At 36.1% G+C, this 16,767-nt stretch overlaps 4 protein-coding genes across 4 annotated transcripts; 3 read left to right on the forward strand and 1 right to left on the reverse strand.

Moving 5' to 3' along the window:
• The first annotated feature begins 559 nt into the window (after positions 1-559).
• Positions 560-3,263, forward strand: LOC136814276 (kelch-like protein 3). Its single transcript, XM_067070800.1, has one exon. It carries the CDS (start codon positions 568-570, stop codon positions 2,284-2,286), a length of 1,719 nt encoding a protein of 572 aa, XP_066926901.1. The 5' UTR covers positions 560-567; the 3' UTR covers positions 2,287-3,263.
• A 3,669-nt stretch (positions 3,264-6,932) lies between these two features.
• On the forward strand, positions 6,933-8,014 carry LOC136814286 (uncharacterized). Its single transcript, XM_067070810.1, has 2 exons — positions 6,933-7,049; positions 7,298-8,014. Exons 1-2 carry the CDS (start codon positions 7,016-7,018, stop codon positions 7,783-7,785), a joined length of 522 nt encoding a protein of 173 aa, XP_066926911.1. The 5' UTR covers positions 6,933-7,015; the 3' UTR covers positions 7,786-8,014.
• Positions 8,015-8,108: 94 nt separating this feature from the next.
• Positions 8,109-12,067, reverse strand: LOC136814274 (uncharacterized). The gene is made up of 5 exons (XM_067070796.1): positions 11,784-12,067; positions 11,186-11,365; positions 9,751-10,964; positions 8,973-9,070; positions 8,109-8,327 (listed from the first exon to the last, which is right to left on the reverse strand). Exons 1-5 carry the CDS (start codon positions 11,967-11,969, stop codon positions 8,236-8,238), a joined length of 1,770 nt encoding a protein of 589 aa, XP_066926897.1. The 5' UTR covers positions 11,970-12,067; the 3' UTR covers positions 8,109-8,235.
• Positions 12,068-13,108: 1,041 nt separating this feature from the next.
• LOC136814287 (tubulin alpha-1A chain-like) lies at positions 13,109-16,552 on the forward strand. The gene is made up of 5 exons (XM_067070811.1): positions 13,109-13,318; positions 14,014-14,227; positions 14,715-14,816; positions 15,069-15,971; positions 16,181-16,552. Exons 1-5 carry the CDS (start codon positions 13,316-13,318, stop codon positions 16,300-16,302), a joined length of 1,344 nt encoding a protein of 447 aa, XP_066926912.1. The 5' UTR covers positions 13,109-13,315; the 3' UTR covers positions 16,303-16,552.
• The last annotated feature ends 215 nt before the right edge of the window (positions 16,553-16,767 follow it).

The following is a 16,767-nucleotide window of genomic DNA, read 5'->3' on the forward strand; positions in this document are numbered from 1 at the left end:
AATGTTCCTTAACTGACCCTGAACATTATGAATCAAGATTTTCTCCATCTTTTTTTCAGTAATAAGAAGTTCAGGTACCTGTTATTTGGTACATTGTGTAATAAAGGTTAGCATCTACAGTAAATAAAAAATGAGAAATCACAGTCACTAAAATGAATCATTTTGTTTAGCTAGAAGAGTTTTATATAAAAAAAAAAGACAAAATTTGTAAAACCTGACAAATCAACCTTACATAAAAAGTTTGCAAATATGTAACCATATCAATATCAATTCAAGTAATCTAATTCAAAATGATAATAGAGAAGTAATTACCACAAGTCAGCAATCAGGAAAAGCCAGTGTTTTACTATAAAAAATTTGTGACGTTACTACTCAAAACATAATCACAAAAATATTTTGTATTTTATGTGGTTTCGACCGATGGCAACCAATGATTTATTGTGGCGGTGGGCGTTAAGGAAGGCGGATTGGGTGTATTATTGTCACGCCCACACTCGATACGCCCTATGGCGGGAAAAAGAAGGCGTTCATAAAAAATTTTTCAAAACATAAACAAACCTTTTCAAGATGGCGGCCGTGGTAGAATCAAAATTTGATAAGCAGCACAGAGAAGGCTTGCTTAACAGCTTATCTCAGTACCAAATTGATGGAAATTTCACAGATGTGCTACTTAAATTCAAGAGTAAAGAGATCCTGGCTCATCGAGTCATACTTTCAGCGGCTTCTGAAGTTTTTGCTGCAATGTTCCAGACAAACATGAAAGAAACAAATGAAGGTATTGTTGACCTTTCCACAATCTACGGTGAAACAGATTTATCGAAGGAATTTATCACTTACATATACACAGGTTTTATATCCCTTGATGAACATAACATTGAAGGTTTTCTATCCTTCTCGAGTTATTTTATGATGTTGAATTTGAAGCAAAAGTGCTGCAGATTTTTGGAGAAGGCTCTACAGCTGTCAAATTCTCTTGATATTTTTGACATTGCTTCCCATTTCCAATGCTTTGAATTGAAAGAAAAGTGCATGAAAATGATTGAAGAAAATTTTGACAAAATAATTAAGTATGAAAACTTTCTTCGCATGCGGAATAATACAATCTTAGAGGTGCTATCAAGTGATGGAATACAGGTTGAAAGTGAAGATCTTGTTTTGCTCACATACCTCAAATGGTTGGATCATGATTGGAAGCAAAGATCTAATTATTTCAATGATGTTTTCAAATGTGTAAGAACTGGATTTTTAAGTGGGCAATGCTTTGATATGCTTACATCTCGATTCTATTCACTTTCTCTGAGTACCCCTGAAAACATATTGATGATTACCAATGATGCAATGTGTGTCGATGATTCAGCCACCCTAGATGCTAGTAAAGAGAATTTACAACCACGACACTGTTTAGACACTTCAACTGTAATCATGACAACAGGTGGATATGATGGAAACTCTTGCCTTGTATCTTCTTTTGCATTTCTACCAAACGAATGCAACTGGGCCCATCTTGCACCAATGCAAACATCACGACACGATCATGGAACAGTATCAATTGGGAATGATCTGTTTGTTGCAGGAGGATTTAATAGTCGAAAAGGTCCTTTGAACACAACAGAGCACTATAACTCAATGAGTAATAAATGGAGAGACTTGGGACACATGCATTTTAAAAGAAAATCCTTGGGTATATCAGTTTATCAGGACAAACTTTTTGTTAGTGGTGGATTGGATGAGAATTATAATGCATTAGATAGTGTTGAATTCTACGATGATGAATCAAGATGCTGGAAAGTTTTTCCAAACATGAATCAAGCAAGATATAGTCATGGTTTTGTAGGAAGCAACCAGTATGGTTTGTTTTCAATCGGTGGTTGGAAATGTGCAACTGTTGAGCGATGTGTCGATGGAGAGTGGCGAATGGTTGCAGAAATGTCAAACCCTAGAGCTGGTGCAACCAACGTCATTCATGGTCATCAAATCTATGTGTGTGGAGGTTATAATTCAGAGTGTGTCAATTCTCTTGAAATCTATAATATCGATAATGGCACTTGGACACAAGGGGCTTCAGCGTCTGTTGCCAGGTGGAGAGCAGGCTATGCAATCTCAGAAAATACCATTTACATTATAGGTGGTAGGGATTCCACATGGCAATACCTTGACACAGTTGAAAGTTATGATATTGATACGAATAAGTGGAATTTCGAGACACCTCTTCCTTGTAAGTTAATGGGACTGAGGTGTTCCGTCGTTAAAGTCCCAAAACATTATGTGAATAATATAATGAAGTAGTGTGTTGTTTTAATCGGATTAAATTTTCGAATTTCGCGATTTCTTGCCTTTTTTATGAAATCCAGTATCGCGAAATGTGAAAGTTTGTAAAAATTAAACATGTTTTTGACGAGAAAATTCATCACTTCTAGACTCTTCTGAGAAATCAATTCAAGAGGAAACAGTCTTGGAAATCAATTATATGAAATATTACGATTTACGCTTGCGAAGTTGATTTTACGCGTTGTTTTGTTTTAGTTTGCATTAATTTGAAATCTGAGAAATGTTTGTTGTTAAATATTTTGGGGTTATTGTTGTAACTTTCCAAATGTAAATTAACTTTTTACCTTGGTGCTGTTTTTATGTATAGGTATTTATAAATAGCTTATCGTAGTATATACAGAGTAGACAATTTTCTAACTTAATACATATGTAAAAAGTTAAATGACTTGACAGTGATTTCCCTCTTAAAGGAAGTAATTACAACCTTATAAATTTATGAATGGAGTATTTCTCGGTGGGTCGATTTTAATGATTGATTGAAAAAATTTCATAAAATGCAATTTATTTTGACGAAAACTGATTTTGGATTTATTTTCTCAATTTCCATTTTAAGGTGTTTCAATAAGGTAATTTATTCATTATTGATTTTGTAGAAATTGTACAAAATTTTGATGACCTGAAGAGAGGGTCTAAATTAATTATAGCTATGTTATTATTAAAAAGGCACATATCATTTTGTTTTATATATATAAATAATATCCGATCGCTTGTGGTTTTCGTTGGGTGATTTGTTTACATTGTAAAAATTATTTTATTCTAAAATGAATTTTATCATAAGTATGAACGTTTGAGAGCTGGTAAGAAGCTAGCTCAAAAGGTATTTAATCAAAGCGACCTTCTATTTAACCTTAAACATTATTTTTTAAAGAGAAAACAAAAATCTGTATTATTTTTGTAAATCTAGTAATGTGGTGCAAGAAAACAATGTTTGAACAATTAAATTTTATTTATGAAGCATCCAACTTCTTCCTATGAAAAGTGCCTCTACTATCTATCTCTTATCAAAATTACTCTCTCGACCAAACTATTAACTCAGGTCGAGTTTATGTTTAAAGGCAAAATTTACAATTATGTTTTTACTGATAGGCATTAGAAATTAGAGGATTCAAACCCCATACATCCGAATTCTAAATAATAGCAATACTATACATGCATCCCAAGAAAGAGCTTGCTGTATTACTTCGAATAAACGGCCCGAGCGTTTATTAAATTTTTAGGATTCTAGGAGAAACATTTATTCGAGGGGATGTTTATTCGAAGGAACAATTTAACTAGAGTTCTCCCTTTTCGATATAAAATCAAATATCATGCTGTGCTTTATACTTTTTGGGGTTCAGCCGGTAGTAAACAGGTTTTCTTCCTTCCAATTTCTCTCTTTCAAAGGAAATATTTTAATCAATGTTCTATTCATTGTTATTGATAGATTATTAATGACATTTACTAGTTAGAAGTTTTTGCTGTTTTCAAAATTTCTTTAGCTAAGGATCAACTTCTTCTACTCAAAACATATCATCGCCCTTAAAATTTAAAATTCTCGGTTGATTGTGCAAAAAGGTCGAAACCATGACTTTTAGATTGAACTTGTATTCCATTTTTTACCAATTTCTCCTAAAACTTTTATCGGATGTTAAGAACATGATACACTAAGAAACAGTTCTCGCGAAATTGGTAATAAAAACTTGCTAATTGGACATGAAAACCCTGTCGTATCAGCCCGATCGAACAAATAAGCCCGTAACCAATGGAAGTTCGAATCCCCGCTTCTCCTGTTCGCCTTCTTCTGTTATTTCGCTTATAAACATCCGAGGTGGCTGGCCGTAAACCAGGTGAAAACGATAAAAATACTGTCTAAAGGTCCTACTTAGATTACTGGGCTATCCACGTAAAATATCGTCTCTATCTACTTATTTCAATCCTATCCGAGGTATTAGCAGCGTAGCAGGAACCCCCCCCCCCCCAGTGGCTGATTTTTTTGGGGCAAAAGAAAATGTGCCTCTTGTTTGCTTATTTAGGCTCGCCTTTGCTTTTTTACATTATCTAAATTAGCATTTTTTAGTCAAAAGGAAAAAAAATAATCAAAAATTTAGCGTTCGCTTCGCTCGCGCTATACCCCCGAACCTATTTTTTTAAGAGAGCGCCAAAACAGTAGTTTGTCCACGTTCGGTTGGAGACTACGACCAATCTCGTACCAGAGCCACTTGTACCATTTTTTGATTTTACTGAGTACAATCCTGAGCACTATCAGTATCATTAAAAAGCGAACTAAGGGACAGGGGTTCGAGTTTGATCCACCATGCTATTATGATCTGAGGGTTTTGAGCACTAGAGTAAGCCTACTGTACAGAGAATTTTAGAAAACCCAAAAATGACATGTTTTTATGAACGAAAAGAATACCCACCAGAACTGTGAACAGAAAACGTGTATTCTGAATTCTTCAAATTTCCATGACAGCATACCGAAACAAGGGTGTACCGGGTGTGTTTTAAAAAGGTCCCTAATTTTCAATTTTTGACGTACATTTTTCTATCAAACAAAAACATACAAAATTTTCAGTGAAGATCTGAAATTCAATTACCCTTTGTAAAAACTATACATTTGCATATTCATCGAAGATGACTTTCTGACAATTATCGCTGACTTTCGTCAATTTTTCATTGTTCACAGATTTTGATGATGAAATGTTCCCATACGGAACGAAAATCAAAGTACATTACGCTTTCATCCTTTTAATTTATCTTGCAACTTTAAAACATCAAAATTGGCATTGGCATTATTTTTTCACTTCGCACGGTATAACGATTTAAAGTCTATTCACGATAAGTGTGCACTCTTTTTTCTTTTACCTATAACTTTTGAAGGAATTCTTCAATCTTTATAAAGTTGGTATCGTTGGAGAGATATTTGTGAGTGGAACAATTTGAAATAAAAAAATCTTCAAAAGAAGTCTAAAAATGAAGATGAAAATGAAGAAGAAAAATATGAAGACCTTGTAGAAAAGTGCTATAACTCTCATTTTCACTGGAGAGATTCTTTGATCTTTGGAGGTCATCACTGTGTAAAATTTCACTAAGATATTTATTCAATACAAAGTTATGATACAAAGTTAATAAGTGATTGACCCCAAAAAAACAGCAGAAAACAGCAGAAAACAGCGCTTTTAGACGTCAATTAGCTTATAACTTTGTTTGATATCTTTTGACTGAATGATTACTTTTGAGAAATTTTTTCACAGTGATGACGTTCGATAATCAAGGTTTTACTTCAGTGAAAATGATAGTTATAGCACTTTTCTACAAGATCTTCATTTTTTTCTTCTTCAATTTTAACTTCATTTTTAGTATCATTTTAAAGATTTTTTTATTTCAAATTGTTCCACTAACTAATATCTTTCCAATGATACCAAATTTATAAAGATTGAAGAATTCCTTCAAAAGTTATAGATAAATGAAAAAAGAGTGCACACTTATCGTGAATAGACTTTAATTCCTTTCCTTTTCTTATTTTGGCGAGCTGAAAGTATTTGACAGGACTATTGAATGTTCTTCCCCACATCAAAGGCAGGGTCGATTTTTTTGTCTACTTGTCTTGGCTACTTTTCATAATAGGTTATGGAAAAACAGCGCACTCAACGAGCGATCTAGTCGATGCTATATAAACACCCCCTTTTCGCAGACCCCGATGGAACCCCCTCCCACTGGAAAAATCGGCCAAAAAAACCGTCCCCATTGGAAAATAATACTCCATTTTTTACCCTCGCTTGAAATAATCAAACAAACCCTCACTGCAAAACATGTGCTACCTTTTCCATCCCCAATGAATTTTCTAAATTGTAAGCAATAAAAAACATGAAAAAATTAAGCCAATCGAGTTTCAATCCATTTTTTAACTCCATTGGTCGAAAAATCCTACAGGGTCTGCGAGAAGGGTTTGTATATTGGCGATCCAACTCCTCTCATTATGAAACAACTTGAGCCAAGAGATTTTTTATTTACAAAAATGTGTGTTTTAGAGTCAACGCCAGCCACTGACTACACATTTGTAGATTTGATAAGCTTTCAATTCAAGGAAGTATTGGTAAGATTTTTCTATTCTTCTTAAGGAAGCACTTTGAATCGGAACTACATGAACATGAAAAAGCAAAAATCTCAGTTCCTGTAAGGAAAAAATCAATAGCAAGTAAAACAGATAATATATGTAGTTGGTGAATCTTCAGGATGTTAGGTAACCCAAATCACCTCCATTTGTGGTAAAACCAATCGTTCACAAGTTAATTACCATCTAAGATTTAATTGGCTAATTATAACGGAAACCCATTTGGTTGACAACACAATCGAAACCTAAAAAATTGGTCTTCGAAACTCATACGATGGAGAGTAGATAGTCTCTTATTTGGACACGCACAAACAACTCTTCACACTCCATCGTTCCAAATATCAAACAAGATCTCAAGATTCCTCATAAATAAACTGGTTACATAAGATGGCAGCCTTCAAAGACAAACTTTGAAATAATAATGATGTATTGATTGATAATATTAATGTGAATTTAATTGCAGGGTTTTATAACTCAACAACTAATAAGCTCGGTATAAAAGAACCTGATTTCACATTTTTCAAATCATCTCTCACTTGATAAAGAAGAACACAGAACAACTTCAAACAAAAAGAAAAAAATTGTAAACTCAAAATGAAGGCTGCCATCTTTCTCGCTTTAGTTGCTGGTAAGTTTCGATTTTTCTGTAACGCTTCTACTTGAAATTTCTTTCTTCTTACAATATGTAAGGCATTGAACTGGTCACTGCTCTAAGCATAATACAAGAAGATCAAATTCGGTGACTCTAAGTTTTATTCAAAATCTTTGATTACTGATAAAGACTAGACGCCACAGGCTTTGATAACTTCAAAGAGGTTTGTGTGGATGTCTTAGACATAAGCTCAATTTTAATGTCGGTAACTTTCTTACTTTTAGCTGCATACTCCCTCGAAGTTGGAACCCAAACTGGTACCACACCACCTGCTGTCCCATGCCCAGACTCCCTCTGCAAAGGAAAAGCTGATGGCAACTTCGAATATTACTACTATGGTGCATACAACTCACACTACTTCCTCCAATGCTCAAACGGGTTAGCTTCATGCCAAGCTTGCTGGCCATTGTCTTTGGAATTCAGCGAAGGATGCAACCAATGTTTGTACAACCGAAAAGACGACTGTGTCACCACACAACCATGGCACCCAGCAACCACCTTCGCTTGCCCAGACAAATGCCCAGGCCGTGGACCACACTTCAGTGGAAACATCAAAGACGACCATGAACCACGACAATACGTCGCTTGCTTCCACGGACAAACTGTCGGATGTATCGCTTGCCCATCAGGACTTTTGTTCAACGAAGAATGGAACGCCTGCTTGTACCAAGGAAAATACAAGACCGAGCCAGAATCACCACCAAAACACTAAGAAGCTCCCATTCGTAACCAACAAACGAAAAAACGAAAATTTCCCATCATTCTCACAAAAAATTAGTGTGATGATTTTTAACCATAATTTTTTTGCATTCAAAATATTTTTCAGTCTCATCATTTCTTCCTGATCGATCTGGATCGATTTTTTAAACTTATTTGTAAACAATGTATTTGTAATATTTGATCATAATCTCTCCGAATAAAACCGATAATTTCTCTCTAAATACGCCTTTTTCTTAGTGTAGATATTGTTTCCCTTTAGCATCTTCTTCCTGGAAAAAATTCAATTGTCTAAGAAAAAGACATTTGAATAGGAAGATGTTAATTTGATTGTCTCAGTATTCATATATTGAAGAAATACTTATTTCTATGAGTCATATAAAATTACCAAAGAAAAATTCTAATAGCTATTCTACTAAAAATGGTGAAAGTATTGGTGGTCGGGTCAAAGTGTACGGGAGCCGAGAAATCTCTTTTGTTTCATCAACTGTTCGATAGGAGAAATAAAATGTCGTTCAGTCGTTGTTTTCTGTATATCTGGAAAAAAAAGGAAATTCATTTTAAATCCTTGTACTACGAAATAGCTGAATATCGTCCTAAACCACAGTACATCTTTAAAGTGAATCGTAAGTCAGTAAATGTTTCTCTCAAAGGATAAATATTTTGGAAAAATCGACGAAAAATCTCCCTAAGTTTCCGAAAATATTCAAAAAATTTCTGGAGCCGATTTTCGATTTTTTTGACTTAATAACCGCTTGAAAGGGTATAAAACCCTTGTACGCTAACAAAACCTATTAATACCTATACTCTCGGGTACCTAATAGCCGGGGGGTTTGGAATAAGCGGGGGGGGGGGGGTTGGAAAAAATCTCAAAACTTAATAAGCGAGAGGGGGGTTGGAATAAAAATGTCCTGGGTGGAAAACTTTTGAAAAGGAGGCTAATACCGCAGAATTAGGACAAAAGAGGGGACTTTCAAAAATATTTTCCCAAAAATCAATAAGCGGGAGGGGGTTGGAATAAGAATGTCCTGGGTGGAAAATTTTCGAAAAATTAATTAGCGGGGGGGGGACGGCTATTAGGTACCCGAGAGTATGTAGTAGAACTTATTTGTAAATACACCAACCATTTCATATTATTAGCGGGCGTATTTTCGAAAGAGACAATCTAAAAATTGGATATACCTTTTGACTGACCATCTCCAGTATGGAACAAATAGCTCGCTAATGGTTCTTCCCAGCGACATGATCTGCTCTTGCTGATAGCATCGTATGGTGTTTTACTGAGAACATGAATTAAATTAATATGAAAGTTTTGACATGTCGAAGAAGGCTAATGAATTGAATTTATGATGGTTTATGATTGAATGTAACACCTCTGTCTCTCTGACTCTGTGCAAACTAAGTCAATGAGTTGAAGCCGAATGCCAACGGGAGAATTCTACACTATTTCAAAGTGTTGGGGTTTCAAAAATCCAGCAAGTAATCCCAAGATTTCAATCTTTTAAACTATTTTTCCAACTTGAGATGAATTTTGGCCAGATGGTCTGTAATACAGGGATGCTTATTGATGTAGATTCACTACTAAGTATTTTTTTAGTATCGGAAGTATTTTTCATTCTCAGAGCTGTTGAGGATATGCAGAAGATTTCAAAGATGATTGCTTAAGTCATTAAATTCATCATATGCGGCATAATAGAGCCTCATCATGACGCTCTAAGTTACTTCTTAAACCAGCGCCTAAATTTATCAGGTGGCCCACATAAAAGTAAAGCTTTGTGGTCTTTGTGTCCTTGATTATGTGATGTTCTTCATTGATTGTGAAAATGAAAGATAAACTTGAAATTTGAAATATCACAGGGCTTTTGAGTCCAAAACACGTGGGAAGATGGTATCTAAAGAGCAGTTAGTGACGAGCAAACGAACCGTTAAACTTTTTCGTAGGTCAACATAATTCACTTACTATGAAGAAGGGTTCTTGAAATCCATCATAAAGGATGACTGTGGAATGTTTTGAATGGTTGGTTTTGATGTGGAGAAAATATGCTGATATTTATGACCTACAGGTTGATATTTTCCAGCTGGTGGAACGCTCGGATCAAGAGGCGGTCGATCACGGAATTGAGACTCTTGTTCGGTTATCTTCCTGTCTAGCGGGCCGTTCCAGAGGGAGAAGTGCGTTGATTTGTTATCGCGGCGTCTGTCGTGACATTCTTGTCGAGTTTTGAGGGATGAACTTTGGTGTGGCGTGTACTTCTCATGGGCTTCAGAAATCGCTGACCTCATGCAATCAAAGTTGCCAGATAAATGGTTATTGGTTGGAATTTCGAAATCATATTTATTGTGAACCAATGGCGGTCTATGAAAATTGGATGACGTCATTGAAAGCATGCGTTGATTGGGTAGTTCATTTCGACCAGCATTGAGCTGGTCATGGTATATCTGGTGCTGATCCTTGCCAATACGGTCTTTGAATTCTGAGCAACATTTGAATCTTTCCTGCTTCAATTGTAAAACATTTTGAGTTCCGTAATCTTTGAAATTTGATTCTTTAGTTGTTGTGAAAAGCCGTGGATTGGATTCTTTTCGGAAGAGCTCTAAATGATGAGTGCCACTGGTTGCTTCTTTTAAAAGTCGATCTCGATCATAAGAAGGAACCAGGGCTTTGGTGGCGAAATCTTTGTGATAAAGTGAAGAACTAAGTTTTTTGGGATCTGCAGAACTTGCCGAACCCAGGTCGAAATGAGAAGAGTGATGATAGGAAGGCTCCGTGAATTCGTGAATGAATTTCAAATCACGTCTATCTCTCACCGGAGGTGTCGGAAAATCTCTTTTGGTGATTGTCTTATTAATCGATTTACGATCAAGTCGATTGTAGTCCCCTTGGCGGAACACTTTGGATAAATGGCGATTACTAGCAACAACGCGGTTACTACCGTTCGACAGGCCTTCTTCGTTGTATCGCTTCTCGAAACCTAACGAATGTTGTGTTTCAGTAAAATTAGCCTCGTCCCAACTTCCAAGCTTGAAATGCGTTTCACGTAAATCGTTCGTGTATTTTTTACGTTCTTCATACGGTTTGGGCTTTGGACGTGGTACAGAAGGATCGACGGAAAAACTGCTGGTGTAAATCGAATCTTTCACCGTTTTCTCCACTGCAAGGTTTGGGCAGAATTCCTTAAAAGAAACCAAGTGGAGATCTTGATATTAAGTCTAAAAATCACTCGTAAAAGCAAGGAGATCAAAATTTGTGGTCATAGATAATTGAAGCTCCTTTAGTACATTCTGATCAAAACTAAATAAAGTGGAGTCTCCATAACTCGAACACACACGGAGTAAAGGAGACATTCGAGTAATAAAGGTTCAAGTTAAAGAGACTCAACTGTAAGAGTATTTACCGGTATATTGACGGAATTGTCCGGGACCACTCGTTCTGGTATTTCCGCATTTTTATGCCAAATGAATTCTTCGGTCGTCGTACATCGATAGCGTGGTTTGTGAAAGCCGAGTTTCAATGACGATTTGCGATTCACCTTGGGATCGGCAATCTTTGCTCTCTCAAAGCCCGTCGTATCACCCTAAGGTTGAAACATTAGCGAAATATTATCAGTTATATGTATGATAAAATTGAGATTAAAGTGATAAAATTCATAGACCGATTTTCAACTAAATCTCAAACAACTAAGTCAACTAAGTCTCAAGCTACCTATTCTGAAGTGGCATAAATTTCACCCATAAAACAAAAACAAACTTTGCGCAAGTTCAAACGTGAAATACTCAAAGCCTAAGCAAACTGTTACTCTTGACTTTTGCCTGACTCTTTTCTACTTCATAGTAGCTGAAGAAATACTTTTGCAGACTAGGCAAAAATTGGAGAAAATAAATTGAAAAAATAGCTTAACATTTTCAACATGCATTCATTATAAACAGCATATATTTAACGCCACAGCGGCAAACTTAATGTATCAAAATCTAGTGAACAGAGTATTTCCATACCTTATGGAAAAACTTTGTTGATGTTATCCAATTCGAAGGTTCTAAAGCCGCATCACATTTTCCTCTACCCAAAGCATCGCGAACTACATCCTTCGTGCAAAGTATTTTACATTTTGCTTGATCCAAGATCCTTCCAGGTCCATATAGCTTCTTTATGCCATCGTATCGGGTATCAACTTCGACCATCTTACCTATGAATGAACTAGAGGGGAAATATCCGACCTTGAGAATATCTGACAGCCCCCAACGTACATGACCGTGCTGCGAGTTAAAAGAAATGAAGACATTACAACGTTAACGTCAAAAACTACAATTTATTTGTGACGTCAATTTGTTGATAATTTATTGGGCCACGCCCATTTATTTACAATGTATTGCTCTTTATTTACCTTACTGATGGACGCCAGAATATTATTTGGCTTTATCAGTAAGCTGATAATGTGATAAACTAAGCAATGATTGATTTCCTTTAGTTTCTCCTCAGCTTTTATTTGGGAGAGATCAAAAGCAGGGCGGTATGGTCGAGGTGCTCCTACTAGCACAGGACCAAAAAGAATGAGCGATCACATATGATGCCAGTGGCATAATTAATGGTTATTAATATAAAGGGTTTTGGTAAATCTTTAGGAGCAGAAAAACATGATTCCTAGATACTTATTAGGATATTGAGAGGGAATACATATCAAAGCAAGGAACAAGTCATGTTCCCATAACATTGAAACACATAATATTTTGTCACATAACCTGACCTTATGCATGCAACCATGTTTCAGAATGAAACTAAAACAGGGGTTGTGGCCCTGTTATTCTTAAATACACAGTTATAACAATTTGTATCAATTAAACCCTTCATGAACTTTAAGACTGATAATCAGCTGATATCTGTGATCGCCTGCTGCGACAGTTATTATCACGAACACCTTTAAATGGGAAAATGTGACGGAAATAAAAAAGTAAAATTATCACAGTGGACCGACTACAAAATGTTACATTAGATTAAATCACAATTACTTCCCCCTCCCCCGCAAAGAAATCCTTCTTTGGCACAGGATTCTCTTAAACTTTACAAATAAAAAAAAGAAAGGAAAAACTGAAATCATGGTGCAAAGCTCCGTTTAACTTTAAGAGAGTACCTGAGCGGAAAGCTTTCTAGCATGAAAGTAATAAAGTGTACTGTGACGATGTTTTAATCAACAATTTTGTTTCAATAAATCGCAGTGAAAGTCAGGAAAGGGCAGCAAAAAATCAACTCACGTTCTTTTAAATGTTAAAAAGACCAAGCAAAATATTATTACTTCTCATAGTAAAAATTTGCTTTTCACATCAAAATATTTAAAGGGTTATCGAAGCAAAAGTAAAAGGTGACAAGTATCTCTGGTATAAATACGTTGCTTTCAAATACTTTGTAACTAAAGGTTTCAAAAACTGTGCTGTAAGTTTTGAAAAGGATTTCTTTGCTCCTGAGTAAAAGCTTTTTGAAATTTCTACTTTTAATTGGATTGTCTGATTATTTTCATCCAACTTTCATCAAAATGGTAAGTTTGTTTTCACTTTCATTAGTTTCAATTTTTCACCCTGAACGTCGGTTTTTTGTCATGCGCAAGACTAACTACTAACTTAACTAACAAGAAATCGTTAATTATGAAACGGACAGTCCTGATTACCCATGATTCATTGCAATTATGTTTATGTGATGGAGTCTAATGCCCAGCCCCTTTTTTATTCGAACAAAGAATCGGAGCCTCGTCAAAATGGCCTAACTGTAACTGAAATCCTAACTCAAACAAAGTAGTTGGTGAAAGATGGACTTAATCTGGTATAACAATCAAATAATGACAAACCTGTACTACACTCTTCCGAAAAACCGAAAAGTACTCTTAGGTTCCAAATAAACGGGGGGGGGGGGGTGGGTTCGAATGAACGGGGGGGGGTGGAAAATTTTCCAAATTTTAATAAACGAGGGGGACCTAATTGCCGGGGGGGGTTGTAAATTGTACTTCTGAAACCCAAAAATAGGCTAACATCAGGCTATTTAGAGCAAAATAAGGGGCCTTCTCTTTGACAGCTGAAAATATTCTTAGAGATTAATAAACGGGGGGGGGTCCTAATAAAGTCCAGGGGTTGGAAAATTTTCGAAAAATTAACAAGCGGGGGGGGGCGTTTATTTGGAACCTAAGAGTAGGAATTTTCTTTTATTTTGCTAAATTGACAATTGTTTTTATTCTTCCAGCGGGAAGTAGTATCAATTCATATCGGACAAGCTGGTTGCCAAATAGGGAACTCGTGTTGGGAATTGTATTGTTTGGAACACGGGATTTCCCCTGATGGATTGGTTCCTGATGGTAATGAAATCAATGGTGCCTGCAAATCCTTCTTCTCGGAAACAGGAGGCGGGAAATTCGTTCCCAGAGCTGTCTTTGCTGACTTGGAGCCCACTGTTATTGGTAAGAATTGCTGATCAAAATTATTGGCAATGAATATCGCTTCGTCGTGCAAACGTCATGATTATTACTTTTCTCATTTGACCGAAATTCAATCCCACAATCCTTTTCGTCTTAATTCAAAAGTCGTGAAAGTTATTACTTGTTCTTTGTAATTGAGTGTAATTTGCGTGCAAGCGTAATAAACGCAAAGGCTGATGGGATTGAATTTCAGTCAAACTTAAAAATCAATGTCTATTTTTAGATTCGCGACGGTATGCTATTAATCAATACTATTCTCGTCTTGTATGTTAAACTTTACAATCCTCAATCTGTCATCTCAATCGATTTCGACGACGTAGTTTTTCTCGGAAGACTGCTTTTTGCTAATGCTCTACTTTTTGAAATAGCATATCCGCAACATGCCCTAATAGTTCATCGATCGGCACAAATCATTTTTGAACATTATTTAAGATTCTCTTTCATAAATGATTTTCTCATTCTAGACGAGACGCGCGAACGGGCAAGCACAAAGATCTCTTTCATCCTGACCAATTGATCAATGGAAAAGAGGATGCAGCAAACAATTATGCTCGTGGACATTACACCGTTGGTATGTATTATTTCCTAACCGATTCAGATTTGCAATATTTCATGCCGTAACAAATAGTCAAACAAACGTAAGGAGTTCAAATCCCATTCCAAAGTCACATATTTAAAGTCCTTGATAATCAACTCTTCCCTCCAGAACCTTCCTGAAGAATCTAACCATTTAACGCAACTTGCATATTTTTGAATGACCCCTGTATCAGACCAAATCACTTCAGAAAAAAATGCTGACTCTAACTTTCCATCATTGCAATAGGGCGTGAGATTATTGACGAAGTGTTGGAAGCCATCCGAAAGATTACACAAAACTGTTACAGTCTTCAAGGATTCATTGTTTACCATTCCCTTGGAGGAGGAACCGGCTCCGGACTCACATCCCTCCTTGCCGAAAGAATTTCTGCAGAACATGGCAAGAAATGCAAACTGGCTTTCACCGTTCATCCGGCACCTCAGGTCTCAACTGCCGTCGTAGAACCATACAATACAGTCTTGACAAGTCATACTGGTTTGGAGCATCAAGATTGTGCTTTTATGGTTGACAACGAGGCTATCTTCGAATTATGCCGGACAAACCTTAATATCGAACGTCCGACATATGTTAATTTGAACCGTTTAATTGGACAGGTGGTTTCAAGTATTACAGCCTCTCTTAGATTCGAAGGTTCCTTGAATGTTGATCTGAATGAATTCCAAACTAACTTGGTACCATACCCAAGAATTCATTTTCCGGTACCGGCATTTGCACCTGTCGTTTCCGTAGAAAAATCCCACCATGAAAAACACTCGGTAACCGAACTTACTAATGCTTGTTTCGAGTCGAAATCACAAATGACAAAATTCGACCCACGTGGAGGGAAATACATGGCATGTTGTTTGTTATACCGTGGAAATGTCCAGCCTAAGGACGTCAATTCTGCAATCTCAACCGTCAAGGCTAAACGTACAATCGAATTTGTCGATTGGTGTCCAACTGGGTTTAAAGTTGGTATCAACCAATTCGCCCCGGCGACCGTACCAAACGGAGACTTGGCAAAGCTTGACAGAGCTGTTTGTATGCTATCAAACACGACTGCTATTGGTGAAGTATGGTCACGTGTTGATCATAAATTCGATTTGATGTACCGCAAACGTGCTTTTGTGCATTGGTATGTAGGAGAAGGTAAGTGCTTGTTTCTTTTATCCCTTACTAGAAATATTGCTTTGTACCCCGAAATAAAATTTATTGATTGCTAATCTCGGCACCCCTTTGCTTTTTGACACCCTCAAATTTGCAGTTATCAGCCAGAAAGAGTGAAAATATCTAAAGATATACTCACTTATCCTTTTAAATTCCTTCTTTTCGTCCAATCAAATTCTCTTCTTCTTTAGGTATGGAGGAAGGAGAATTTGCGGAAGCCAGGGAGAATTTGGCAGCCCTGGAAAAAGATTACGAAGAAGTAGGAATGGATTCTAATGATATGATAGACGATGAGGATGCTGATGAGTATTGAATTTCGGACAGGTGAACAAATTTCGGAAATTTGAAAATATTTCGGACAGGTGAACAAAATTTGGACAAGAAAATATCCATCAGACATATCGATTATTTGGATACTACGTGTTTGATGACTTATATTTAATTAAAGTTTGCTGATTATTTTTGACAGCATTTTTACGAAATTTTTTGACCAAAATTTTATTTAAATTATATATACAGAATTTAGATTATTAAAATGAAATATAAACTATAAATAAATGCAATTAGACTTAAAAAAGTAGATTAAAGTGTTTTAGTGCTGATTTAAATAATTTGATTTATATTATTTACAGTGTGACATCATCACATAATCATTAAAGGTCTAAGCTTTTCGTCCAATATACATGAAAATTTCTACAGCAAGCAACGTCCATCCAATGTTCATGACATAACACCAAAATAACGTTTTACGAACGCCGAAACAAGGTTCTTGTACCCC

This window comes from Clytia hemisphaerica, unplaced genomic scaffold (assembly GCF_902728285.1).
Source record: "Clytia hemisphaerica strain Z4C2 unplaced genomic scaffold, Clytia hemisphaerica genome assembly, whole genome shotgun sequence".
Lineage (NCBI taxonomy): Eukaryota > Metazoa > Cnidaria > Hydrozoa > Leptothecata > Clytiidae > Clytia > Clytia hemisphaerica.

What these genes read in the sequence shown, in the direction of transcription:
- LOC136814274 (XM_067070796.1), bottom strand. Translation starts at nt 11,969, where the DNA reads ATGGTCGAAGTTGATACCCGATACGATGGCATAAAGAAGCTATATGGA. An exon ending in ACAATTCCGTCAATATACCG is followed by an intron (nt 10,965 to 11,185) that starts GTAAATACTCTT and finishes GTTTCTTTTAAG; the next exon opens with GAATTCTGCCCAAACCTTGC. An exon ending in TTCAAGAACCCTTCTTCATA is followed by an intron (nt 9,071 to 9,750) that starts GTAAGTGAATTA and finishes TCATGTTCTCAG; the next exon opens with TAAAACACCATACGATGCTA.
- LOC136814287 (XM_067070811.1), top strand. An exon ending in TCGTGGACATTACACCGTTG is followed by an intron (nt 14,817 to 15,068) that starts GTATGTATTATT and finishes TCATTGCAATAG; the next exon opens with GGCGTGAGATTATTGACGAA. An exon ending in GCATTGGTATGTAGGAGAAG is followed by an intron (nt 15,972 to 16,180) that starts GTAAGTGCTTGT and finishes CTTCTTCTTTAG; the next exon opens with GTATGGAGGAAGGAGAATTT.
- LOC136814286 (XM_067070810.1), top strand. Translation starts at nt 7,016, where the DNA reads ATGAAGGCTGCCATCTTTCTCGCTTTAGTTGCTG. An exon ending in CTTTCTCGCTTTAGTTGCTG is followed by an intron (nt 7,050 to 7,297) that starts GTAAGTTTCGAT and finishes TCTTACTTTTAG; the next exon opens with CTGCATACTCCCTCGAAGTT.
- LOC136814276 (XM_067070800.1), top strand. Translation starts at nt 568, where the DNA reads ATGGCGGCCGTGGTAGAATCAAAATTTGATAAGCAGCACAGAGAAGGC.